At 44.4% G+C, this 27,125-nt stretch overlaps 1 protein-coding gene across 10 annotated transcripts in view; it reads left to right on the forward strand.

The window, feature by feature from the left end:
* LOC101171095 (tenascin) overlaps positions 1-27,125 on the forward strand; it is a 59,141-nt gene that overhangs the window by 1,817 nt on the left and 30,199 nt on the right. For 3 of the 10 annotated variants that reach the window (XM_023960510.1, XM_023960511.1, XM_023960512.1), the window contains exons 1-5: positions 14,467-14,726; positions 22,657-23,179; positions 24,171-25,484; positions 26,142-26,405; positions 26,477-26,592. In XM_023960510.1, the coding sequence (XP_023816278.1) occupies positions 22,708-23,179; positions 24,171-25,484; positions 26,142-26,405; positions 26,477-26,592 (2,166 nt within the window). In that variant the 5' untranslated portion in view covers positions 14,467-14,726; positions 22,657-22,707. Of the gene's footprint in view, positions 1-14,204; positions 14,727-22,656; positions 23,180-24,170; positions 25,485-26,141; positions 26,406-26,476; positions 26,593-27,125 lie in introns of those variants that run through there. The other 7 variants (XM_023960507.1, XM_023960505.1, XM_023960503.1 and 4 more) reach the window with 6 other exon arrangements.

A 27,125-nucleotide genomic window follows, 5' to 3' on the forward strand; every position in this document is an offset into this window, starting at 1 on the left:
CCGCTGGAGATGGAAGGCAGGCGGAGGGGAAAACACATGCCGAACAGAATCCATGAAGGGTGTCGGGGAGCCACATCGCCGTATCCAAGGAAACGGAAACAGTCCCTTTTTAGAAAGAGCAGTTTGTTAAAAGGCAAAGATTCTGCTTTTTTTTTTAAATGTTTTTGCACCATAGTGAGAATGTGAAAACCATCAAGGCTTTAGAAAAGTAATTTCAGAAAAATGCCCAAATGCCTGAATGCAGCATCTTTTCTGAACTACAGAATTATCAGTTTTTTGACTCCAGTTTTGCAGAAAAATTGTTTGTCTTAACCTCCTGACCACCAACAATGCAAATGTGTCCGCTGTAGAGCGCATCCTAAACCAGAGTACCTCCCAACCACTTCATACAAATGAATGAACCCCTTTTTGTCTCTGCAGAGGACATTTGGGGCTTTCCAATGATACCAATTGTGAGGGAGCCAAACTCAAGGAATTGTAGTTTTTGGTGGAGCAATTAGATAATTGCACTGACTATGGAGATGCAGTTATCAGACAGTTCTGGTCTACAGAGGAGTCCGTTTCTGATTTAAATCGGAGGACTTTGTACATACTGATAAACTCGAAAGCTTTTTTGTTAACATGAAAAACCTTCACATGACTGTTTGTGGACATGCAGATGGGCGTAGCGTTAGCTGCCCTCATGTTGGAGTCTGCAGACATAACAGCGAAGAGAAATTCTAAACCCCGTTAAAACCAGAAGGACGGCTGTCAATCAGCAGAAGATGGAATATCAACCTCGGACAATGCTCAGAAGATGGATCCTTTTATTTCACAGCATTACCATTATATTAATAAAATTGCTTAATTAATTCTTAAAGATGGTTACAATGATTGATCTCTCATTATATTCCTTCACTTCCAAAAATGGATTCATGATTTTTTTCTAATGAAAGTAATCTGCACATATTTTACATAACTGATCTTGTGTTGATTTGTAAAACAGAGTTATGTCTATTTTTACATAATAATTAAGTCAACTTTGTCATGGGATTTATTAATACTTACGGATTTTTTTATTCTGTCTGATAGAAGTTAGGAAGCGGATTATGATAAATCATGTAATAAAAATGGTTACGGTAGAACAGGGGTGGGATTATATAAGTTTGCTTCCTTCCACTCCCTTTCAAGCAATATTTAATTGAACGTCCTCGTGTGACTTCCACCTCCTGCGTGTCGGTTACACAAACATGGATGTAAAACCACCAACCTTAAAGGCGTATACGCGCCGTGGAGAAATTTGTGCTTATATTAAGTCATGAAATTGGACAATCCTTGGAGTATCTGACTCTGGTAAACTGGTTCAGTCTGAAATGAACAGGAAAAGTTTGGGTAGCTGATGGTTCTGATCATTGAGGACTAACATTAATAAATGTCCCTCATCTTTAAACTGTGTTTTCTGATTCACAATGCTCAGAAATATAATTTTAGGCTGAATTTTCTCTCTCCAGTATCAGAGATATTGAACAAGAACATGTTAAAAACACCATTTTTATCAAAGTGGGTGCGTTTCCTTTCAGCTGTACCTGTTCAGGAATCCTCAGTCAAGGAAGAAAAAAAGGGGTCTAAAAGTAGAGCGAGACAAAGATGAAACGGAAAGAAACCCGAGCAAGTATTGACGGAACAGTCACTGAGCAACGCACAGCATTCGCCATTGAAGTGCAGCTCAAAGTGAAGCCAAAGCGCCTGAGAGGAAACGCTCAGATCTGAGCGTTCCTCCATCCCTCTGCGCCTCTGAAGGGAAGTCGGAGGGAAAGCGGCGCTGGGCACATCGATTTCTGCATGTGCAAATGTTCTTCACGGCCGCTTTGGATACATTTGAATGCAGCTTATCTTCTGAAGCTTATGGTCGGCTGATCCTAAGGAGCAAAGAGGGGTTCTGTGGTGGAGCGGAAGCCTCTGCTGGTGGGATTTCTGTCAGAACCTGGATATTCTGATAACATAATCTTAAATATAAATGCCATTGGAGCAAAGCCGTGGAGAAGTCAGAAAGAAGTCACTCTTGGGTTTTTACAGGGGTCGGACTGTCCCAAGTCAACCTTACATAAGAGTAGGGGCTAAATGACTGAAAATGAAAGTGTCATTTATAATTTAAATACTGACCGCTCTATTCTAATGTATAGTTTATTTAAGTGTAGGTCTTGGACCAGCACATCTATGGATTTCAATTCTGTCTGGTGTATTTACAGACACGTTCTTTTGGAATTATTGTAGAGATTTTCCGTGTTCTTGTTGTTTCTTTGTAATTAACTTGCCTTACTCTCATGGTAAATGTAGCATATCAAAGATTTGGGTGAAGATACATGTCCAGGTTTCTTTCTCTGCATCGTATGCCTTTACAAAACGAGGAGTGTTTTTGTGGAACTGGTTTTCATTTCATTTTTTTTCTCCCTTTTTTTCTCCCTTTTTTCTCCCCCTGGTTTTCATTTCAGGTTTCCTAAAGGTAACATGATGGTACAGTCCCCCCCCCCCCCCCCCCCTTGTCACCTAAATATGGTTCAGTCCTAAAGCCAGAACTTTTGGCTTTTATTACACTCAGCTAAGTATAGGATGATGTCTGACGATGTGTTTTCTGTCTGTCTTATTCAAACATTAGACTTATCCCTACTGTAACCCTAGACAGGATTTCTGCTTTAACCCTTGTGCTATCTTGTGGGGTCCATATGACCCCCCCCCCTTCCATTGACGTGTTCTCCCTACCATGACAAAGGTGGATAAAGGTGGAAAGATTTCATGTAATCCATGGACACCAGTGAAGATCACAAATCATTGAAGAAAAAAGGTTCAGAGCACTGTCTGGTGGGGTCCGAATGACCCCATTCCCAATGTTAACATGCCTCCAAGGACCCCACAAGTTGGCACAAGGGTTAGCTCTATCTAAAACCTTGATAGTTGCTCAGTGGTGTAGTGGTCAGCACTCCTATCTTACAGTGAAAACAGGCCAGGTTCAAATCCCGTCTGTGTGGAGTTTGCATGTTGTCCTTGTGCATATATGGTTTTCCTCTGGGGCTCCACAGTCCAGAAACAGGCTTCATAAGTTTATTAGTGACTACAAATTGTTTCTGAGGTGTGAATGTCGGTGTGTGGCCGACAGAATTGGCGACCTGTTCAGACTGTATCCCGCCTTTCCCCGCCAGTAGCTGGGATAGGCTCCAGCAGCCATAGAATTGGGCAGATTTAGAAAATGGAGGGAAGAAAAGTTTATCTCCAGAAGAAAATGTATATGTGCTTTTTCAGTTATACATTCAAAAAATCTACAATAATATAAACCAATGAGTATCTTTTTATTTGATTGGTCGGTTAGTTGGCAAATGTGCTACAGTTATTAATACATTGGTAAACAATAATTTCTCTTAGTTAATTATATTAGAAAAATAAAAGAACTGATTTGTTTTGTCTGTCTTGCTGTGATTTCAGCTTCAGAACACAAATTGTCAGAAAAACATTTATAAACCTTTACCAACAGATTCATGAAACATCTGCACAAAAAAGGCAGAATCTTTGCAGTTACAGTAGGGACGGACCGATGTATTTTTTTTTGGCCAATATCTATAACCAATATTTCCCCGACAACTGTGGCCGATATTTGGCGAAAGTGTCTACAGCAACACAACGTTTAGATTTCCTTTTTGTTTCTTTATTAGAAAAGAACAACTTTTTTTATTCTTTTTCCTATACTTGAGATTTTTAACATACAGCAAAGAATCTCCTGGAAACAAGTATCACTTGAAAACTTTGATATAAATATATCTGTAAGCATTCAGAGCATTTATTGAATGATGGACATCAGTGTAAACCATAAGGAACAACATGGCATTGACCTGAAATGACTATGACTGTAGACAGAAGCCTCCCAATCTATTAGGAACAATTACACATTCAAAAAATAGTGTTTCTGAAAACAGTCACAAAAATATCGGTAGATTTTTTAAATATCGGACCGATACGATAAACTCAATTTATGCAAATATCGGCCAATACCGATACTGGCACTGAAACATCGCCCATCCCTAGTTTACAATATTTTAATGTAAATTCTTCTTTTTTTTTCAACAGATTTTCTTTTCTTTGTGAACTGACCGTTTTGGTGCGTCATGGACTGACGACGTTCATTTCATCCCTTTGTGACTGTCTGTCTGTGGCTTATCTGTTTGCTTAAATGTGTTGGGAAGGAACCGTCATGGGTTTTTCAGCCAAACATAAATACCAAAAATATTGTTCAACAAGATTTAGACTGATGGTTCAAACGCATTTGTTTAAAGCAAAAGGATAGGACTCCCCCCGCCCCCATCATCCGTCTTAACTCTGATTACATACCACATGCTTTCCAGTACCTAATCTGGTAAATGGATGTTTGGTACAGAGACGTTTACTTTAACTCGAGCTGTTTATCCAGTAGCTCTGAGCCGAGGCCACTTTTCCAGCTTCCTTTGAGCATGATTTCACCGACTGTTTTCTGTGCTGCTGCACGCACACACGCACACACATACGTGTGCACGCTCACACAGCTGCTGCTTCATTTGTGCTTTCACAGGATGACTTGTCATAGTCTCACTGAAACCAGAGGCTTCATCTTTCAGAGGATTATTCTCAGTCTGGGAATATTTTTGTTGGCCTTCCGGATTGTTTTCTTGAAGTTTGACATAAATTTGTTAGTGTCTTTTGTACAAAGACACATATCAATAATAATATGAAAATGTAAAAATAGAATATATTTATGTACACTACGGCAAAACGGTGGGTGACATTTATACAGGAGGGGAGGATAGAAAAGCTAATGAAAGCCCCACTGCTATCATCTTTTGATCTAGCATTCCCGGTGGTCTTTTGATAATGATTAAGCCGTTTATAGCCAAAATATTTTTAAAAACCTGTTGTTTTCTAGGACATAGTTTCTGCAGAGCGGGAGGAGTTCATTAAAAAAATTGGCGCCTCCTGAGTTGTGGGACTGTTGGTGTGGAGTGAGCCTGACCCCACTTCCTGTCATCCATCTGTTTCACACACTCTCCCGCTAGCTCGGCTAGCTACACTCAATGCAATTTTAAGCTTAATTCTTTTTTACAAATTTCCTCTATCATCAGAAAAATGCCTCATAAACATGTTAAAATGCGATTTTCCTCAGAGTGGGTCTTTGAAGAAGATCACACCGCAGGCTGAAACGACCCAATTCCGATTTTTTTGCCCCTATGCGACCTGTATCTGATCTTTTCATGACAGTCTGGACGACACTGATCCGATCTTCTCAAATGTGACCCAGGCCACTTGGGTATGTGGTCCTGAATCCGATACGTATCCGATCTTTTCAAATGCGACCTCCGTCTGAACGGCCAGGCCACATGAATCCGACCCGTACGTCATCGATACGCTACAAACGTCATTCTGCATTGAAGTAGAACATAAACATCAACCATGGCGGACGATACTGCTGAGACCAGTCAGTGGACGGGAAGCGAGGTCACCGATTGGATTCATAATTGGCGTGACGGCTCCATTCAGGCCAAACTCAAGGGCTTTTATCGCAACCGGCCGGTTTTTGAAAAATATTTTCAGCGAAATGGCCGAGCGTGGTGTTGAACCTTTCCCACGATGACTTTTTTCTTCTTCTCCCTTTCCGACCGTGGTCAGAAGCGCGGGGGACCGAAGGCGGATCCTCCTTCAGGGTTCACTTCCCCCTTCGGACCCTTAGATTCTCCAGAGCGGGTTAATAAAGAGTCAATGGCATTTATTCTGGGGGAAACCTTCTTTTGTTACCGTTCTCCTTCCTCCGGAACACACAACATGAATGCACGCCCCCACTGCACCCCTCATTCTGTACCTCGCTGCACGCGCTCTCTCCTCTCTCTTACACAAACGTGCGCTCCTTTGTGAAAATGAATGTAATAATGCAAAAAGAGCTCCGCTGTTGACAACACTGTTGTTAATATCCATGTTAACGTTAGCTACTTCAACAAACAAGTGACGTTGTTCACCGTTGAGTACTCTTCTGCGCATGCGTGTCACTTCTGGGTCATTTCACGGTCACACGGGAGATCACAAAAATTCGCATTTAATTGCAAATGTGAACTGCCTTGCAAAAAAATCGGAATGAGCATTAGGCCCTGCAGTGTGAACGTAGCCGAAGTAACAGGTCTGTGAGAGACTGAATTCATGTTTGCTTTTGGTGCTAAGTACTTAACTTCTGCACAGCTTGTTTTTATATCCTCCAACAGAATGTCTGGCATAACTTCACCGTGTTCTAAATCGACTTCAAAAAAGTGTCTGAACCATGACCGACTTCTGAAAGTTCTGCTGGAAGTCACGTCTCAGCAGGTAATCCTCTGGAACTGATTCTCTAAAGTTAATGGGAAACTGTCGCTCAATTCCTCTGCATAACCTACTTTCATGACATCACTGTTGGAGCCTAATGTCCCAAAAAAAAATAAAAAATCTCCAACTCTGAGTCATCCAACCCCTGTGAGACTTGGCAACATTCTTGACGGTCGGCATCTTGGAAATTTACTTTACCCATAATGCCATCCGACAGCGTGCAGAAGCTCCTGCATGAGATGCAAATGAGGCCCCTCCCTCCTGTAATGCAGAGGAGCTCCACGGGTTCCATAGGAACCTAAAGAACCTCCTGATTATAGCACCGCAGTCTGAATGCCAATGAGAAGCTCAAACATGCAAATGCTCTGTAGTTGGTGTGAAATACATTAGTATGTAAATACAGTCAGCTCAGTGAAATGACAGAATGTTCACAGTGGGAAACCTCTGAAGCAGTCACTCCTGGAATGCTAATATTTCCGTCCCAGACGGCCTCCTCAGTCCTGACATTTAGTGGATTCTCTGTGCAGAGCACTAACGGATGCCCAGTCACAGCTGGAGTTTTACATTTATCCAAAATGTTATGTATTAATCTGGTTTTTAATTCAAATTAGAGCCTTGGGGTCTGTTGTTTTTAATTATTTTTAGCTTACAGGACATTTACTTTAAGGTTGTACAGACATAAGTCATTGAAACTGTTTTGGTTTCTGTCCATCCGACCTTATAAAACCTCGAAAGGCGATAACATTATCTTTCAACGGCCACAAATTACTGTTATAATTTGAAAAAGGTTAGTAAAACATTGCCACTGTCTGGGATATTATGGTTTATTCTAAGCAAAATACTTTGTAAACCACAAACATACCTATATGCTTTTTTAAAGAAATGTACATATAAACATATTTTTTCTATATATGTGAATATATATTGTTATCTTTTCTAGTCTAAAATGTATCCAAATAATGTAAAAGGGTCAGATAAACAAGTTTTCTTCTTTCTGTTCCCCTTCATTTCCCTTCTGTTTTAGAACTTTCACAACATCTTTTCTTTTTGTTGATTTGTGGAAATAAAATAAAAGAATTTAAAGAAAAAAAAGGAAATTATTCAACCAACAATGTGGCTTTTTCCCCCCCAAGGTTTTTCATTAGACCAATCCCACATCTTAAAAGATAAAACCACATGTGGAACCGGGATGGCGTTAGAGGGCGGGCCGTACCCGCCCATCCACGCATCAAACCTCGCTCAGGACAGGTCGCCATATTAACCCCTTAGTTAGCTCACGGTATTGTTGTATCCTAAAATAGCTGAAAATGGACATTACAACTTGAGCACAGAATGCAGAGACGGCAATAAAACTACTGAAACTACTTCAGCATCAGTGAGGCAAGTGCAGCATATCAACTCCACCGACATCCATGCTGTTTCAGGTTGTCATTTGTCAGGTCAAGATGACCTTGGAGTTAATAAACCCAATGAAACAATATTTCTCTGGAAAGAAATGCAATTTTTGAAGTCCACTGAACCAAAGCAGACCCTGGTTCTAGTGTTCAGTACAAAATACTCCTGCAGACTGTTTCAGTGCAGAGAGTTCAGCACAATTTAATTAGATCTCAGTTTTGTTTGGTGTATTCTGCTTTAAGTTTGTATTTACATTCAAGGTTTCTTGTGTGGGAGATTAAATAAGTTCAAAAATATCAAAATACCTGAAGCAGTTGACGCAGTTCCTCAAAAGACCACTAGGGGCAAAAGAGAGCAGCGCTCCAGTCAAAAACACAACTATATAAACCTGTCTATACATTCTGGCTTCATAATAATTGTTTGTGTTTTAGTTTAGTGCTGATGACAACTTTGTGTGTAATATATTTCTTCTTCATAAAAGCTCAAAGCTTTGATAAACCAAAGCAGTGAGATCCATTTAGACGAGCAGGGAAAGACGTTTGTCTGCAGGTCTACCTTTGAGTTTTACTGTGCTTTAAACCTTAACTGAACCCTAACTTACTTTTTTTTCTACAAATAAATGTACAGTTTTAAAAAAAAGGCGAGGATCATTTTCGTTAGTAAATGTTCTCCAATTTTAAACTGAAGTGATTTTCCTGATTGATCCCAGCGGCTGGAACGTCGTGTGGGATTTCCCAAACATCTGCAAAACCAGTCTGAAAGGTTAAACACTTACAATAGGGGGGGGGGAATGGAGGCTTTTTTTTTTTTTTCCAATCCATGAATTTGAACTCTGGCTGCTTTGAAACTCATAAAGAAATGAAACCTCTTTCAGCTCAGATGAAATCTGAGGTAAACGAGGTCAGGCGTGGAAATCGCTCTGCTTTAGGATTCTGGGTGCCAAAACCTAAAACTGTATGTTGTTGAAATGTTGAATGATAATGTAGAAATGCTGCAGCTGGAAACAGAAGGAGGATTACTGTGATACTTTTTTTTTTTTTTGCACCAATGCAGAGAAGGGACACGCTCACAGCTTCACTCTGCTTGATCTTCAGCTACTCCCGTTTGAGCGTCCCTGTTCTGAAATCCTAACATCTGCACTTTTGGACGGATAAACGAGATTTACCATATATAATGAAAGCATTTAACCGATCACTGCTAGCTTCCAGGAGACAGTGGGTGTGTGGGTGTTAGCCTGGGGGCGGAGCTGGAATCGCAAACTCTTCCTGGAAGGGGCGGGTCCTCACTCTGTGATGTCACAATGTGAGGACCCGCTTGTTTTCGCGGATTGTGTGGGGCTGGTTTTTAGAGGAATACTCGGAAATGTGTGAACGCTTTGGAGTTGTTTTGTGAATGTACACTGTAATCCACTAAATGGCTCAGTTGATTTGTGCTTCGCATAGGCCCTTGAAGTGTTGAAAGGTTTTGGTAGTTGAAGGAACGTAAACACTGGAGCGGAAGCTCCGGGGACCTTCGTGAGTTTTTAGGTGCTCAGCTTCTTCTTCTGGCTAATGTCTGGGCGCCACCTCGTCTGCAGCCGGGTCGCCTCGCTGAAGGCGTTCTGTGACAATGTGCTGAACTTTGTTAGCAGGGCGGTTAATATACAGAGCAGCCATTTTGAACATTTTGATTGGATTTATGTTGGCAGAATTTGAATGTTTCCACATGGATTTAACAAATTCGTCCCAATATCTGCATTTTGTTTTTATTTTGCCAGAGTTGCTCCATACATTTAACTCTGTCTGGAATAATCTGTTTTATCTTCAGATAGAGTTTGGATTGATGTTACATGCTCGGCATGGTAAAGTCACCAACCATAGATTCATGGTCAAAGGATCATTGTGGGGAAGCAGGAGCCAAACCTTCAATCACAACTTGACTTTTGCACCACAGTCGGCATAATTATGGGACGTTCCAGCCCTAAAAACTGATTGGAGAGCTTGACGGACGTATGTTGTAGTCATTTTGTTTTTTCAGACTCAGAATCCTTTATTGTCATTGTACATAATAATCCAATGAAGTTGTAGCAGCCCTGGACTGGTAAAAAAGACTGTAAAATACTTTAAATAATCACTTCTTTTTTTTAAAGTACAGTATTTTCAGACTTTTTTTATCACTCTCAAGCTGCCTTCACACCAAACTTGTCAAAGGCGTTCAGTTTCTATGTTAAGTCAGTCTAAGGTCCTGCGGCGTGATTTGAGCATCTGGTACGGCGTGTTGGTCCGGCAGCAGTGCAAGCTCAGGACAACATGAGGCCCGAAGCACTTGGTCCGGGGCATCTACCGCTAGTTTATAAACACATTTTTATTTGGTAAGCGTTGTGCAGCGAATTCGCCATGTGTCCAAATGGAGGCGGTCTCTATTTCACCCAGGTGTTTGCAGGAGTTGCAGTCGTTCAAACCAGGATTTCTTTAACCCGTTGTAAAACGTATTATTGTCAAGTTCATTGTTTTTGTTTAAAAATTGACGTATCCTAAGCGAGTTCATGGAAAAGCTGTCAATCATACGTCATGGTTGCTGTGGGAAAATGACAGAAGCTTCATGGGTAATTTAGGCTCCTAAGGACCAGCTGCTGGAGATCACATCAATGTAATGAAAGAGGACAGGCTCATTGGATGTGGACTGTAGAAACACAGAAACACAGCCAGTAAATGTATAAAGTCCTTTTTTGTTACTTCTCTGTTAAAGTTTCTGGTGAAACGTGGACTCAAAAGCTCAGTGATGGATTGTTCTGACGTTGGGCCGAGTGCCAAACGTCTGTGCAGATCATCCGGTGTGTCCTCCCAAGACGTGAGCTCATTAGAGCCGCCACACTGGAGGTCTTCTGCGGGTTCGTTCAGAGATGCTGTGGCTTTCAGGAAGCCTCTCCGGAAAGGAGGTTGCGATGCCCTCAGAGCCTTATTAGTTCATGTTTGTGGGAGCTGTGACATCCCCGGCCTGGTTAGTGTCAGCCGTCTGATGCAGCGTAGACGTGATGTCACATGGTCTCATTGTCTGCGCCTCACCTGTCACTCACAGGGAGGGATTTCCCAGTTTTCCTGGACAGTCTCAGACACAGAGGAGCCATTGTTGTTGCAGAATTGTGTTTATTTTACAACCAAACCCTCGTTCGGACCCACAAACTCTGTCATTATTTTCGTTTCTCCGCCGGCCAACAGCAGGGCAGTTGTGACCTTTAAACAAACTAACAACAAGGCGTCAATTTGAAACTAATGAGACCATTAAACAAGACGCTTCTGTGTGCCTGTATTTACTAAATACTGACAACTTGTTGAAAATAAATCTTCTGATCCCACTGAAAATACGCTCAAGGTAACCATTCCATTTAAGTTTCCCGGCAATACCAGGCGGTAACTTTTACCTTTCAGCCTGTTTAGATATTCAAGCAAGAGGTTTTTTGTATTAAATTCCCACTCCAATAGCCCTTTGATCTATTCTTAAAGCATTCCCAGGGGTCTTTTCGTTCTAATTATCTTGTCAAAAAACCTGTGTCGTTCTCTAGGACATAGTTCCTGCAGAGTGGCAGGAGTTCATTAGAAACTGAGGGCGGGACTGTTGGTGCAGAGTAAGCCCGCCCCCATTTGTTTTCATGCTCTCCCGCTAGCTTACAGCCCTTTTACACCCTATACCTAACATTAGCGGTAGAGCTATCCAGCCGTACAGTTTGGATCCAGATTCCAGCTCCGACGAGGAAAAGAAAAGACGTTCATGGATCTATTTGTCTGCAGGTGGACGCATCAGAAAACAGCAGAGCAGCATATTTCTACCCTTTTCCAAACGGCCTTTTTCGTCTGCTCCTCATTTGCAGTTATTTGAATAAATATTCTGAAATGCCACTTAATTTTCTTTTTAAAAAAAAGAAAAGGCCATTAGAAAACAATAATTTAAAAACACACCAAAAAACAGAATTCCAGTTAGAAGTTTATCCATAAACTCCTAAATCCTAAAGTAGGGGTGTCTGAATCCAGACTTGGAGGACCGGTGTCCAACATGTTGTCAAGCCAACCTTCCATTGAAGCTCCTTGTTGGCTAAACACACCTGTTCCAGGTAATCAGCAGGATTTCTGGACCTCAATGTCTGTAGTTCTACTGGATTCATAATGAGGAGACTTTTCCTGTCACGAGGGAACCGTTCCCCATCTACTCCAGCGAGGTCCTCTGTAAAGAACAGCAGAAACTTCAATGGCGATCATGTTGGCACCTCAGGTTCAGGAGGAATGGTGTGGGTTCCTCCCAGGCTGTAGAAAACTGGACCAGTTCTGTACTTTTAGAGTCTCTCAAAGAGCCAATCCAATGAAAGTCGGGTTTTTAACATGTTCTTGTGGCATTTTTCTCATATGTAGAAAAGGAAACGTAAAATCGTTGTAAATCAGGAGCCGACGGGAAAAAAATGCCATTTTAAAAATATCGTATTTGTGAGGTAGAAATACACCGGGTGGGTCACGAGCTCATAGCAGGTTGCCACAACTCAGAGGGGAATTTCTAATGAACTCCTGCCGCTCTGCAGAAACTATGTCCTAGAAAACAGCAGGTGTTTTGAATTTGGGTAAAAACGGCACAATTGAAAGACCACTGCGAAGACTTTGAAAGTAGATCATGGACCATCGGAGTGGGACTTTGAGGATGTTCAACAACCACACATCTGGTCCAGCTGTGCTGTGGAAACAAACTCCCAGATGAACTCATTCATGCTGAAAGCTGGATCTCTGCTGGATCTCTTTATTGTTTGACTTCAGGAGAATCCTAGTTTTTGGCTTTCTAAGATAATTTGGTGTCTTTGGCTTCCGTAAGCATCAGCTTCTTGTTGAAGGAAGGACCACAAATGAGAATCAGCTCCTTGGAGGATGCCGTTTTTGGCGGGGAAACCCCATCGGTACTTCTGTCCACAGGAGAGTGAACGATGACGGTTGCATCTTCATCCGTTGCTCCTTCAAATCAAACAGAAGTGTCTGAAGTTGCGGAACTTTTGTGCAGTTATCTCACTTGGATGCCTTTCTCCCGCTGCTGTGAGGACCCCAAACATGCTGATGGTCCTCGCCAAAGAGGAAGGTCTGACCATCTGTGCCGGATCTGAATAAGCAACGGAAAACTTGACTACATTCAAACACTTGTCCCTTTGAAAACTACAGAAACTAAAGGCATATAATTCCTCCTACTTTCTATCAGTTTTGGTCCAAACTCCCAAACTGAAGGTGTTGTCAGGTCGGATGTGAAACTGTAGATGGGGAGCTCAGTGGCTGATTTAATGACTTTCCTAAACCCCTGACCTCTTGTCTTCGGCTCCACCGTGACGCTGACGTTTGCGGGTCTCCGTTAAAATCTGAAATCCAGTCCAGATGTCCGTGTCTCTGAGCTGGAGGACGGCAGCGATTTCCTCAGCGTTTATGGGATCGTGTCCAGACCAGAAGACTGTGCCGGTCATTTTCTGTCGGCTACTTTTTTTTTTACGATCGGCGGGTTAAAACAGATGTTGGCGTGCAAAGTCTGTGGCATGCTGAAGGATTAGGAGCTCCACGGTTCTCCTGAAGGAACCAACGTCACCTGAGAAAAATGTGATTTTCTGAAATGAATCAAAAAGCTCAAAAAATATTACAACAGGCGTTTTTTCGTGCTTTTTAAGGGTTTCATCAAAACCTGTTCAGGAATAGAAGGTGGTGTTGGCTTTAAGGAGAGGTTTCAGATTGTTTGGTTGGAATCTTCCTCATCACTTGAAGCTCATGTAATTCACCAAAAAATTTACAGCTAAAGAGCGGCGGGACGCTTTCTGTCTCTGACAACATCCTGGGGATTCCTGCAACCCCGCCCCTCTTCCCCTCCCTGTTGCCGAGAGCTCAGGCCAAGGAGCTCGTGGCCCATCCAGAGTATTTTCTACCTCACAAATAAACTCTTTTTTTTTTCTGTCTCCTCCAGATTCAAAACTATTCGAATAACAAAACAGTCAGAAATGCAAATTTGGGCTTAATATCTTTCTCTATGTTGTCTATCGTCAAAAAAGCGCCACAAGAACATGTACAAAACACAAAACACGTGATTTCCATCAGAGTGGCTCTTTAAGGATTTTAGGTTTTGATGTACCGGTTAAAAAGTGGCGTCACGTCAATGCTCATTAGTCTGACAAGTTTCAAAGTAGTTGTACATTTTATTTTATTTTTAGGCATAAGTCTGAATTCTTTGTCTCTTGCAGCTACTAGCTTTTATGTTCAAATGGAAAGATGGCTGTAGAAGGAGCTTCAAATTTCCACATTTTTACTTTAAATGATTGCCTTTGAACGTGAGTTAACATATACAAGAATAAAAACAAGAGGAAGAATTCAAAGAGATACAAACGCAAAAATAAAATCTTGCTTTGATCAAGAAGAGCAAAAAGCAAGTAATAGGAATCAGAAAAGCATTTGTATGCGGAATATAAAGAATTAATACATTTTTGTGCAGCATTGAGCTGAAATTCAGATGAGAAGCTCCGATTAATATGAGGGTTTGTGGAAATTAGCCTCATTTTTGCAGCTTGATTAAAACTGCAGATGCATGGCAGCGTCTGCTCAACTTTCCTCTCATGAATTTTCCTGCACCGCTGCTCCTCCTGTCATGACCGCTGCCTCAGTGGCATCTCATTTTAAGGCGGCAGCATCCATTAGTTACAGCGGAGGGCAGGCAGACAGCCGAGGAGGGAGGGGGGGGGGTTTAAAGAAACGGATGTCTGACCTGAACACTCCTCGCACTTCGCGAGACATTTCCTCCCACTCCCTCTGTTTCTGCCTCGCAGAGCCAGTGGAAAAGCAGAGGAGGAGCCGAGCTCCAGCCTGAGCGGCGAGGAGGACAAGGAGCCGCCTGAAGGAGGACCGACAGCGCTGGGGGGGGGAGGCTGAAACTGAAGCATCGCTTTGGCGCATCACTTGGATCTGGAGGAGCGGCATGCATCACCTGCAGTAGAACAAGCATCCTTTCGGGTGAGTGATGTCGTGAATTTCTGGACTTTTGCGACCATGCGGCGTGTCTGCAGGATGCTGCAGCGCTGGAAGGGGGTTGCGTCTTTCGATGCTTGAACTTGTTCCTGTAGAGGGACCTCAGGTGGTGACTCACTACAGAGCCAGGCAACATGTGGAAGCGTTAACGCCAGGAGGGGCTTCCACATCCTGTCGGGCTGTAGATCCAAATCTGAAGGTGAGAAGCTCTCCGTCTGGGGAGGGTCGGTCTCCCCGGCTCCACGATTCACTGCAACTTTGATTCAATGGCGTGTTTTTTCCCCACGGTGAAGAGTAAATGGAGGGGAAAGTGGCAGATGAGGGGAGCGCTCTTTGTTCTTTCGGCGTTTTTTCTGCTGAAAGTCTGCGCCGCGGAGCTCAGCTGGGGTTCTGTGGAGACTTTGAGTCACCAGCTTCACGCAGATCCAGCAGAGCTTTGGGGCTGAAGGAGGTCCAGCTTCTTTTTTTTCTTCTTCCACGTGTTCCAATACTTCACGTTGGGTCATTTATAGCTCAAGTTCTTCCTTCTGTGTGAACAATGCACAGCTGCCGTTAGCCTCCCCCCCAAGAGTGGACTCAAAGGGGGATATTTGTCTCACACACCTCCACTTGAATCTGAACTTTTACTCCCATTTTCCAAAGGACATTGTATTTATCATCTGGCTAAAGAGCAGTGGGGCGCCCACCATCGGGACGTCTGCAAACGTGACTTAAAGTCTTTGAACATCAACCCAGCATCTTGGGATGACACCGTAGGTGACGGTCTCCAATGACGGGTTGCTATCCGCTCTGGTTCCTAGGCCCATGAAAGCTCATCTCCCATCAAAAGGCGACGCCAAAAAGAGCTTGAGGAGGCACCGGAACCTCCCTCGACCTCGTCCTACACCTGTGACATGAGCGGCCGTGCCCGCCACTCCAGAATAAGGCTTCACAGTCACAGACGACGCTGCAGCAAGCCTTAACCTCTAGACACAAGAACTGCATGGTGTCTCGAGAGGAGGGGCATGAAGGAAAAGCAGGACAGTGACTCTCACGCTACGTTCGTCGCGCCATCAAGGTTCTGGAACGCGCTTTTAATGGTGTTCACCCAAGTCTGCCGCACGGACTCACAGTTGGAAGAGGTTTAGTGCGAATTGTGAAAGCGGTGCAAATCTCACAAATCTTACTGCAGGTTGTTTCTTTCACAGCTCTATTCCGATGAAAGAAAGACTTAGGCCGGATCCGAATTGCTTCCCCACCCCTCTCCTGCTCGTTATTGCTCCAGTTGTAGTGGTGTCCGTAGCTGTAGTGCCTTTTTTAAGGGGCAGATGTAGCGATTTAGGGCTTGCTATCCCTCTGCCGGTAGGGTGATCCGCTTTGCGCTGTGGCGTGGAGCAGTGGTCCCCAACCTTTTTGTCACCGCGGACCGGTACAAAGCAAGACAGGTTTACCGCGGACCGGTGTGTGTGTGTGTGTGGGGGGGGGGGTGCAACGCAAGACACGTTTACCGTGGACCGGGGGTGGTATTTTCTCTTTAGTAATAATAATGTCAAAGCAACTTTCTAAAGAAGTTAGTTTTTTGCTCATTTTTGTTGTTTGGGTTTCATTTTAGCGGGGTGTATCACGTGATGTTTGGTGTCGCAACTTTGACGTGCGTTAAGTGTGACCGATGTAACAGAGAGAATCCGGTCACTTTTCAAAATAAAGATGGAAGATAAGATAAGATGGAAATTATTATTTCTTTCTGTGCGTCCCGGTGCCAAAATTTCCCGCGGCCCGGTGGTTGGGGACCACTGGCGTGGAGGACAAACACATTTCTTCATGTGGGTGTTTCTGAAGCACAGACGTTTACATTTAAATGTTATTATTATTTTTTTTGCATTAGCACTTTTTAAGTTATAAAACCAGCGATATGAATTTTCTGAGCGCTGGCAGCTACGCGCTAAGACAGATGACCGGCGACTATTGATGACATCATCAAGTGGTAGTAACGTCTGAATTTAAAGACACTCTTTTTCTCCATATCTCTGCACTTGGAGGAATAAATGTAGTGACGGGAAGAAGCCGTAGCGGTAGAGAAGAAATTGGATTGGCCTTGGTGTCGTATCATTCCGTCTGGCCACAAACCACATTGATTTATTTCTCCCCCATCATCAATTTGTTATTCCATGAAATATAAATGACCAAATGTCACTACCAAATCTGAGTCGCTGATTGCTTAAAGTTCAACTGGTTTAACTGCCAGCAAGATTTCGATGGCCGCGCGTTTTGTAAGTCGAGTCCAGAAACGGTCGTAAAAACCTGGGTAGGGATGCGTGAACGTGACAGTTCTCAATGTGGAGGCTCAAAACGTGCATTTGCATAGACTTTTCATTGGAAGTGGTGGCTTCAACATGCGTTTCTGAGGCCGGTGTAAACTTAGTATCAAAGGTCCATCTGGTTTAAAGTCAAGTTCAGGTTGTGTTTGCTCTGCAAGTGGGTCAGAAAAAACACAAACACAAGAGCAGTAGTGGTTGAAGGCCTAGAATGAGAGGTCTGACGTTTGCTTTCCTGTCCTAATCTCAGACTTGACTGCATCTAGTGACATTCATGCCATGAATCTCCACGTCTAAACGTGTGCAACCATGGCAACGGTTGGAAAAGGATCAAAAACCCAAATGGATGGAGCCACTTCTTTTGACGCAAACGGCATCTGAGGTCTGGACTCGAACCGGAGGCGCTGATGACGACCGCCATGCAACAGTGGGAGAATTTATAATCTGTTAATGAGGCTGCAATTTGTATCTCTGCTACATTAACTGCTCCCGCAATGATTTCCAGCTGCTCCAGATGTTTATCAGAGATTTCTGCTGCAGAATTCATGGAAAATAAAAACGATTTAATAAAAAAAAAATCCCCAGCATGTGCGCTCGTTTAGCGGCGGAGCAAATTCCCGATGTGCAGCGATCCACTTCACAAGGAGGTGGTGGTGGTGGGGCGGGTTGTCCCGCACGCGGACGCTTCCCCACAAGACCGGCTGCCATCTCACACACAGTCACACTTTCAGTTTCGGCCAGGCTGCAGCTTTAACGGCGTCTGAAGGCCGAGGAGGTTTCTCGCCGCCTCTCCTTGACTAAGTAAAACAGATGTCCTGAATCAGAGGCCAACATTCCCATTTTGTCCTTTCCACGTGGGAAAGTTCCCTTTTTGCTGCCAGTGTGTGGGATTCGAACTCTAACCCAACAAAAAGGATTCTAATTCAGTGAACAGACTTCCCCCCCCCTTTTTCTTTCAAATGCTCACTGTGGTGGATGGAAACGTCTTCTCCATGTTTAAAAAGGACCTCCACCTCACGAGGAGGAGGAGGTCTGCGTGTTTTTAAAAGTCTGCAGGAGCTTAATGCCCCGAAGGCGTGAAAGTCTTAAATCTCCCTACGTAAACATTTTAATCACAGAACATGCAGAGCGTGCAGCCCACACAGCAGCAGCTGACCTGAAGATCAACCATTCTGTGTGGAGGGGGGGTATAACATCTTTAGGTTTAATGTGCAGGAAATGATGCCTGGAGATAAAATATTACCAGAAAATAGGGGGGAAAATATAGTCAAAAGACCTTTCCTGGGGATAAAATCAGATTTAGAATTTTGTTTTTCTTCATCAGAATTTGCTCAAATCCATGTTGCATTAAATCATAAAAGATTTGCTGATTTAAATGTGCCCTATGTTGTGTTAGCTGCCAAAAATGGTTAAGTGTAGTTCCCAAACATAAGGGTCTGCAGAATGTGCAAAATGCTAGAGATGCCTGTCTGACCCAGGAATGGAGACACAGACCGGCTCCCCGACCTGTAACTCCTACCCTACATGTAACGGCTACCCGGTCTGTAACGGCTACCCGACATGTAACGCCTACCTTACATGTAACTCCTACCCTATATGTAACGGCTACCTGGTCTGTAACGCCTACCCGACATGTAAAAGTTACTCAACATATAACGGCTACCCGACATGTAAGTCCTACCCTACATGTAACGCCTACCCGCTCTGTAACGCCTACCCGACATGTAACGCCTACCTTACATGTAACTCCTACCCTATATGTAACGCCTACCCGCTCTGTAACGCCTACCCGACATGTAAAAGTTACTCAACATGTAACGGCTACCCGACATGTAAGTCCTACCCTACATGTAACGCCTACCCGCTCTGTAACGCCTACCCGCTCTGTAACGCCTACCTGACATGTAACACCTCCTCTTACAGCTTTTAGTTAAAGTAGTGTTAAAAATATTGTAACTTTTTAAAAAACCCATCCAGTTTCAGACGTGTTGTGCTGCAACAATCCTAAAAAAAACAAAAGATCCTGGATGCTGCTGCTTTTGCATGTATCTAAATAGTCAGAGTACTTTTACACAAGTAGATATTCGTCATATTTTCTCCAGGTCTTCTTGAGCGGTGTTTTGAGACCCTTTCTAACAGAAACCTCGACAGTCTTACAACCTAAGGTCCTCCCAACCTGAACCAACCAGCAGATTTCATGGTTAGCAATGATATTTTTTGAAGCTCTAGAAATAAGTTTGAACAAAATTGGTGTCAAAAAGTACTAAAAAGCTGGATTTTGGTTTGATAAATCGATGCTGGTGTTTGGATGTTATTGCTTTATTTTTGGTTTATGTCAAATATTTCTTTTTATTCATTTGCATTCAGTCAGAAAAGTGTTGCAATGAATTTGGTTTAAATATAGAAAACCATAAAGCTGTAAATCCTGTTTTTAGCATTTAACACAGCAGCAGTCTCCAGGAAGGTGGCGCATTTTTTCAAGTTTACTAATCAAATGTCTTTAAATGCTGTTTCCATATTTTGAAATCTGTTTAGTTTCTAGTTTTTAATTGTAAGATCTTTAAAACAAGACTTTTAATCAGCAAGGGAGACTGTTTCGGTCTAGAAACATGGAAGGATCGGATAAAATCAAACCCTGATATCAGTAGAAAAGTGTTGGCAGTAACACCAGACCTGAAGGAGCTGTTAGTGGAGCAAAGAAGTCTAAACAAGATGCATGAGGACCTCAGTTTTTATGAGCAGTGATGCTGCTGATGTTTGGAGGCCTTTTATTCTGCAGCCACTGAGGAATTCATCTAATCTGATTGAAGATTATTTCAATCCTGGAAAGGAAATAAAAGACCAACACTGCCCTCTGATGCTATTCGTTTACATTTTTGCAATTTTTTATCCTCTGAGACAATTCATGTTTATTTTGGGTTAGAATCTTTTAAAATTATTATAAAATTAGAATCCCCTTATTTAAATTAGTTTATTGATCAAAAGTCCAGAATTTTTTAAGTTTTTTTATACATTTTAATGATTTAAGAGTGTAACCATGGCAACTAAAACCAAGCAGGTATTTACAGTCCAGGTTGGAGAAAACATCTCGTCTACATTTTCATGTCTTCCTGGAAGTGAAGTTCCTGGTTTTCTGTAAAAATGAAGCTGAACATCTGGGAGGAGTAAAAGTCAAGAATTGTTTTTGTGCAAAACACAGATACGGCTGGTTGAAACATCAGTGAGTATCCTCGGTTTTCCATCGTTCTTTGGGAGGTTTGAGTGGAAAAAGGTATGTGGAGATGACGGCCAACCAGATGTTGATCTGCTCTCAATCCTCCTCACCTGAACACCTGCAGAGCGAAGTCCTGAAGGATTCCTCCTTTGAAAACCAGGAGCACAATTTATGTGCGTCATGATGTGCTTCCCAGAGGCAGATGAAATGGAATATTCCAGTTTGTGTTTACTGCTCACCAGATGTGCAAGAACTCATGAAACCTGATCGGGGGGGGGGGGGGGGGGGGGGGGGTATTTCTGCGACTAACCAGGTACGACGAAGAGCAGGAGGGTTAAAGAGGGGTCGGGTCAGAGCACCTTCAGGTGTTCATCAGCCCCCCCCCCCTTACCCCCAAGCTTTATTGGTTTCCCCCGACGTAAATCTCTGGCGTCCTTCAGAGGAAAATCCAGCAAAGCTGTACAGACTCTTAATTTTTTTTTTTTGTGCGACGGCTCATCAATTCTGAGTCAGGCAGCCATGTTTGGGATTAAGTTTGTCCCTTTACTGTCTGCAGCTTGTCAGCTACAAGACTCCTGAGAGCCCCCTATGCTTTCTTGGTCAAATCGTAGTCTTAATGATTGGACCAGAACAGCATATCAGCGTTTGAGATTCAGAATGTCTGTAAACTATTTTGAATTCCTCTCTGTGGTCGAACGCCTCCAGCTGCTCCTTTTTTTAAGAGTTGAAGCTTTGATTTATGTGCCGGTGATTGATTTCTGCGTCTCTGGACTTTATCATCTCCTGGATCTGGAGAGCAGAGGGAGAAGTGAGAGCGTATCCATGGTTACGTGGAGATACAGCAGACGCTCGCATGCAATGTTTGTGAGATCGGCAGCAGATAGCCGAGCAGCAGCTCGATGCTTTCCAGAAGCTCTCTGAGGTCAAAGTGGGATTCACCGCAGGTCCTTCTATTCCTGGAGCTGCAGAGGCTGCTGCGAGTCGATTGCATGTTCAGGTGGCCGCCAATCAGAAATGATTGTGGGTGGAGCTTTCTGACGCCTCTAAAGGTCAAATGATCGTTTTAGAAAACCCTCCCAAACGAAGGATTTCCCTCTGGTTTTTTTAACATTTGTCTTATGATGGAAGACACAACATAAAGAAAATTAAGCTTAAAATGGCATTTCTGAGTATTTCTTTTATTCAAATCTTTTCAAAGGGAGCTTTTTGTGGCTTAAGCATAACTAGAAGGAGCTGCATTTCCAGAAGAAAATGCAGGGTTGAATGCTGTATTGCTGAATGAAAATGAAATTTAAAATGTAATAATTGGCCAAAAAAAAAGAAAGAAAAAAATGATCAAAGTTGACAGTAAATAAAGTGAAAACAGCACAATAACCAAAAGGTATTTTTGTGAAAAATACAAGAGCCGGGTATCGAACTGGAGAGCTTCTGCACCAAGGGTTCCCCGTGTATTTCAATGGAGGCAGGAATCCTGGAATATCTTGAAAAGTTCAAGGATTTGAAGGACCAAAAGTCATAGCTGGAAAAAGCTGAAAGAGCTGAACATTTGAATAGTTGAATGGTTAAAATAGCTTAAAAATTGTAGGAGTTAAGCGGCAAAAAATGGCGGAATATACTATAAAAAAAAAGGCTGAATGCACGTTTGTCTGTGAAAGAGGAAATGTTCTCCAGTAATCTTATTTTTCTGTTTTTTCCTATAGTTGAGCATTAGAAAATGTCATTTAAAAAAACAGCTGAATTTTACTTTCCTGTAAAATTAATCTGAAACATTATATTATATTTATATTATATTATATGATATTTAGGAAAATGATATTTCAGCTTATGTTTTTGCCCCAAATCAGACTATTTTCAGAGTTTTTAAATCCCTTGCTTCATATATCTGGTATAGATTCTACTTCTCCTCTATTCCTCAGACGTCCTCTCACTCTCTGCTCCTCTGACGAGGTGAAACAGAACTTTTTAGGGACATAGTGAAAGCCGAGAGCCATTCGAGACCTCCTTCCGATTCGTCTGTACATTTTTCAGCACCTCTGGCATTAAACATTCAGGAGATTCCAGTTTATGCATTAGGTGTTCTTCCAATTTGTTTTTTGAAATGCCGAAATGTTTGGTGCTCATTAAATATGGAAAGGAAACTCATTTAAACGCCAAAAACTCCTTGAAACAATTCAGCCGAGATGTTTTGCATGGATTTTGGCTTCAAGCAGTTTTTCCTGAAAGATTTTATTTTGAAAACATGTTGAAGCTGATTTATCTCTAGCAGTGACAGTTGTTAGTGGTTCTTATCATCTATTTCTTTTTCGTTTTCTGCAGGTATTTCAGATATAATTCTTTTTTTTTTTTTTGCACGTTCCCTCTTTCCAAAGAGTGTTAACCAGCTTTTTGGGGTTTATTGTACTTCCAGAACCTCCAGCAGAACCAGGATTGACCTCCAGCTTCACACTTCCTGTCCAACATGGGTGCACAAAGTCTTCTGGGCTGCTTTCTCCTCTTTGCTCTGTTCACCCTTCCCGATGCCGGACTTATCAAGAAGATCCTGCGGCATCGGCGGCAGACTCTTTCCCCGCATAAGGAGCATAACGCGACGCTCCCCGGCGCGGGCCACCCGCTGGTTTTCAGCCACGTCTACAACATCAACGTCCCTGCCAGCGCGCTGTGCTCCGTGGACTTGGATGCGCCTGAGGGCCAGGGCCTCCAACCGAACGACGCCTCAGACGGACACCAGGTCACCGAGCACACGGTCGACGGGGAGAGCCAGATCGTCTTCACGCACCGCATCAGCATACCCCAGCAGGCCTGCGGCTGCGGCGACCGCCCGCCCGGCCTCAAGGAGCTCATGAGCCGGCTGGAGATGCTGGAGGGAGAGGTTTCGGCCCTGAGAGAGCAGTGCGGCGGGGAGGCGGCCTGCTGTGGAGCACCCGTCACAGGTAGAATCCTGGATTTAGAAGTACTTCACATCTGGATGTCTTTGGAGTTTAATGTTTGAGTAAGAAGTTCTGGGTTCAGGGGTTCAGTTTCGTTTGCTCCTAATCTTGGTTGGTTTGGTTTTAAACCCCTGTATTTGTATTTGTATTTGTATTTATCTATTTAAGGGACAATGCAAACAACAAACAGTGCAGAGTACTCTAAAAGTAATGAGACACCTGCAGGATTGTAGCCTGGGCTAATTTCCATCCTCTGTCCCGTTCTGAACATGGCCAGCCACCTAGAGACTAAAAATAAAATGAGTAAAATAAAGTAAAAAAGTACATATATAGCGAGTAAAATTGCATTAAATAAATGACATAAAATTAACATTTAAAACAGTTTCAAATGCATAGTTTCCCAAAATATACACCAATAGAACAATACTATGACACCTGTGGCCACTTTTTCACCCCCCAATGACTTATTTTTACTTTTGTTAGCAAACAGTTTTCTGGCATTGTGCCTAAAGTTAGCTTTGAGTGCAGGTTTGGTTTTCCAGCAGCCATGATCTCAATTGTTTTGAGAAAGTGTGGAGAGCCCTGAAATGCTTTCTGGGATTGTGTTCCAGGTTTGAGAGGCTCGAAAGGAGAAAACAGTCTGTCTGGAAGGAATAATGCAGTCGCCTCTTGAACTTGCTCTGTTGCTTCTGTTTTGTCCTGAAGTGGGGGAGGAGCCAAAATGCAATCTGCATGTTGAATCATATTGTTGAAGCTCAGTAGATTGTGTTTCTGAAGTATGTTCAATTATGGTGGCTTTTAGGCTTTTTGTCCAAAGTTTTCAGAGCTTGTTTGTGAACAGTTTGTAGAGGTTTCAGAATGGTTCTGCATGCTGATGCCCAGCTGGTCATACAGTAGGTCATTTGTGAAACAATCATTGCAGTATAGTACAGCTTAGCAGCTTCCAGAGTTAAGTTGTTTCTTATGTGTCTGGTTTGTGTTTTTGTTTTTAAAGGTGAGCTGCGAACCAAACCTTTCTGCAGCGGTCGTGGGAACTACAGCTCTGAAACCTGCGGCTGCGTCTGCGAGCCCGGCTGGAGAGGGCCCAACTGCTCCGAGCCCGAGTGTCCCGGCGGCTGCCAGGACCGCGGCCGCTGCGTGGACGGGAGGTGCGAGTGTTGGCGCGGGTTCGCCGGAGACGACTGCTCGCTCCAGGTCTGCCCGGTGAGCTGCGGCACACACGGCCGCTGCGTCGGCACCGTCTGCGTCTGTGAGGACGGTTTCCACGGCGACGACTGCTCCCAGAGCCGGTGCCTGAACGACTGCTTGGGCCGCGGTCACTGCGACGATGGCGACTGCGTGTGTGACGAACCGTGGACAGGCTACGACTGCTCTGAGCTCATCTGCCCCAAAGACTGCTACGACCGCGGCCGCTGCGTGAACGGCACCTGCTTCTGCGACGAGGGCTTCAGCGGGGAGGACTGCGGGCAGCACAGCTGCCCCAACAACTGCCGCGGCAACGGCGTCTGCGTGGACGGAAAATGCATCTGCACGGCGGGCTACAGTGGCGAGGACTGCTCCCAGCCCACCTGTCTGAGCGACTGCAGCGGCAGGGGAACCTGCATCAAGGGGATGTGCATGTGCGACCCCGGCTACCAGGGCGATGACTGCAGTCAGGTGGCGTGCCTGAAAAACTGCCGCGGCAGGGGGCAGTGCATCAACGGCCGGTGCTCCTGCGACGCCGGCTTCCAGGGAGACGACTGCGCAGAGCTTTCCTGCCCCAACAGCTGCCGGCAGAGGGGGCAGTGCGTGAACGGCCAGTGCGTCTGCGACCAAGGCTTCGCCGGCGAGGATTGCAGCATCCACACCTGCCCCTCCGACTGCTACGGCCGCGGCACCTGCGTGCACGGCCGCTGCGTGTGCCACGCAGGCTTCAGTGGCAACGACTGCAGCGAGCTGAGCTGCCCGAACGATTGCAAGGGGCGGGGCCTCTGCGTGGACGGCCAGTGCATCTGTGACGAGGGCTTCAGCGGCGAGGACTGCAGCCGGAGAGCCTGCCCCAACGACTGCCTGGGCCGCGGTGACTGCCTGGAGGGCAGGTGCGTCTGCCGGGAGGGCTTCTCCGGAGACGACTGCTCCGCCGTCTCCTGCCCGGAGAACTGCAGCGGCAGGGGCAGCTGCGTCGACGGCAGGTGCTCGTGTGAGAGCGGCTACGAGGGAGACAGCTGCGCAGAGCGGAGCTGCAGCAACAGCTGTCATCAGAGAGGCAGCTGCGTGAACGCGCAGTGCGTCTGCGACGAGGGCTACATCGGAGAGGACTGCTCAGAGGGTGAGAAGTTTGGCCTTAGTCACATACATTCGTACAGGAGGTTGACCAGGGGGGGTTTTGGGTTGTCCAGGCCCGTGAAGCTGCATCTTAAACCTTGTGCTATCCTGTGGGGTCCAGATGACCCCACTCCCAACGTTAACACGCCTCCAAGGCACGGTAACGTTGGGGTCCAAGGGTTAAAGGGAGCACAGGTGTGTCTTGCAGTTCCCTTGAGGCTCACATATAGAAACCTTTAAAATCCACTTTGACGAAGAAGCGTCACAGGTTGCAGGACAGCGCCTGAACACCGGCCTCAAATGTTGGTTTTGCCTCTTTTCTCCCAGCCCAGTAGCAGTTTGTAGTTTCACATGCACACACCCAGGCAGACGAATCCCTCACATTTCATGTTTTGTTGCCACCAGCAGTACAGGTACAGGTTTGACAATTTTTTTGCCTGCAGACAGCCGGTATTATCTACCTGCAACTGTGGCTAAGGTTTTATCGGCTAACAACCCTGAACGTTTCAGCTCCAAACTAAATGTGGAGTTCCTGTTCTCCAGCTGAAGGTTTTGCTCTGTGTTCTTGGCTTCTCTTCTTCCCGTTACTCTGCTGCCCTGGAGTTTGCATTACTTCTTCATAGCAGACGAGAAAACATGTCCTTCTTGTTCCCCTTTCCAGTCTCTCCTCCAAAAGACTTGACGGTCGGCGAGGTCACCGAGGACACGGTGGACCTGTCCTGGGACAACGAGATGCTGGTCACGGAGTACCTGGTCACGTATGCTCCCACGATTCCCGGAGGTCTTCTCATGGAGTTCACTGTGGCTGGAGACCAAAGTGCTGCCACGGTTACAGAGTTGGAACCTGGGATGGAGTATCTGATCAGCGTCTACGCCGTCCTGAGCAACAAGAGAAGCATCCCTGTCAGCGCCAGGGTGGTCACAGGTACGCCTCCCGTCTGGGTAGTTCATGAGAAAATGGAACAAGAGTCGAATGTTTTGGTTACATCCTTGCAGATCTGCCCCAGCCGCAGGGTTTGAGGTTCAAATCCGTGAGGGAGACCTCTGTGGAGGTGGTGTGGGACCAGCTGGACATCTCCTTTGACGGGTGGGAGATCTATTTCCGTAACACGGTGAGCGCCACCTCCTCTTTTTGAGCTTTTTTTCATTTCTGTGGTCGGGATGATGAGGGTTTATCGAGCTCTTTATCAAAACCTGCACTGATTTTGTTGCTGAGCTTTTTCTTTTTCATGTGGTAAACCTGAATCCTGTCCTTTTCTCACCTTAAGTCAGGGGTCGGGAACCTTTTTGGTCAATCAAGCCATGAACGCCACATATTTTCAAATGTAATTTCGTGAGAGCCATACAATATGTTTAAAACTAAAAATTCAAGTGAATGTGTGCATTTTATGTCATTTCAACACTTTTAAAGTACAATAAGTCTGTGGATTCTTTTTAATAATATTGTTATTGTAACGGACTGAGTTGGATTGGTGGCTGTTCTAATTTCTGGAGTTCATTGAACGCATCAAGCAGAGATGCTGATTGGCCTCAGTCCTGTCGCTCAGTCATTGGTGGGTTTGGACCAATGGGGTTTAGCTATGGGCCGAATAAGGAAATAGGAGGACTGGTGCCTCAGCGTGGGAAAGGGGCGCTACATTATGCT

This window comes from Oryzias latipes, chromosome 12 (genome assembly GCF_002234675.1).
Source record: "Oryzias latipes chromosome 12, ASM223467v1".
Lineage (NCBI taxonomy): Eukaryota > Metazoa > Chordata > Actinopteri > Beloniformes > Adrianichthyidae > Oryzias > Oryzias latipes.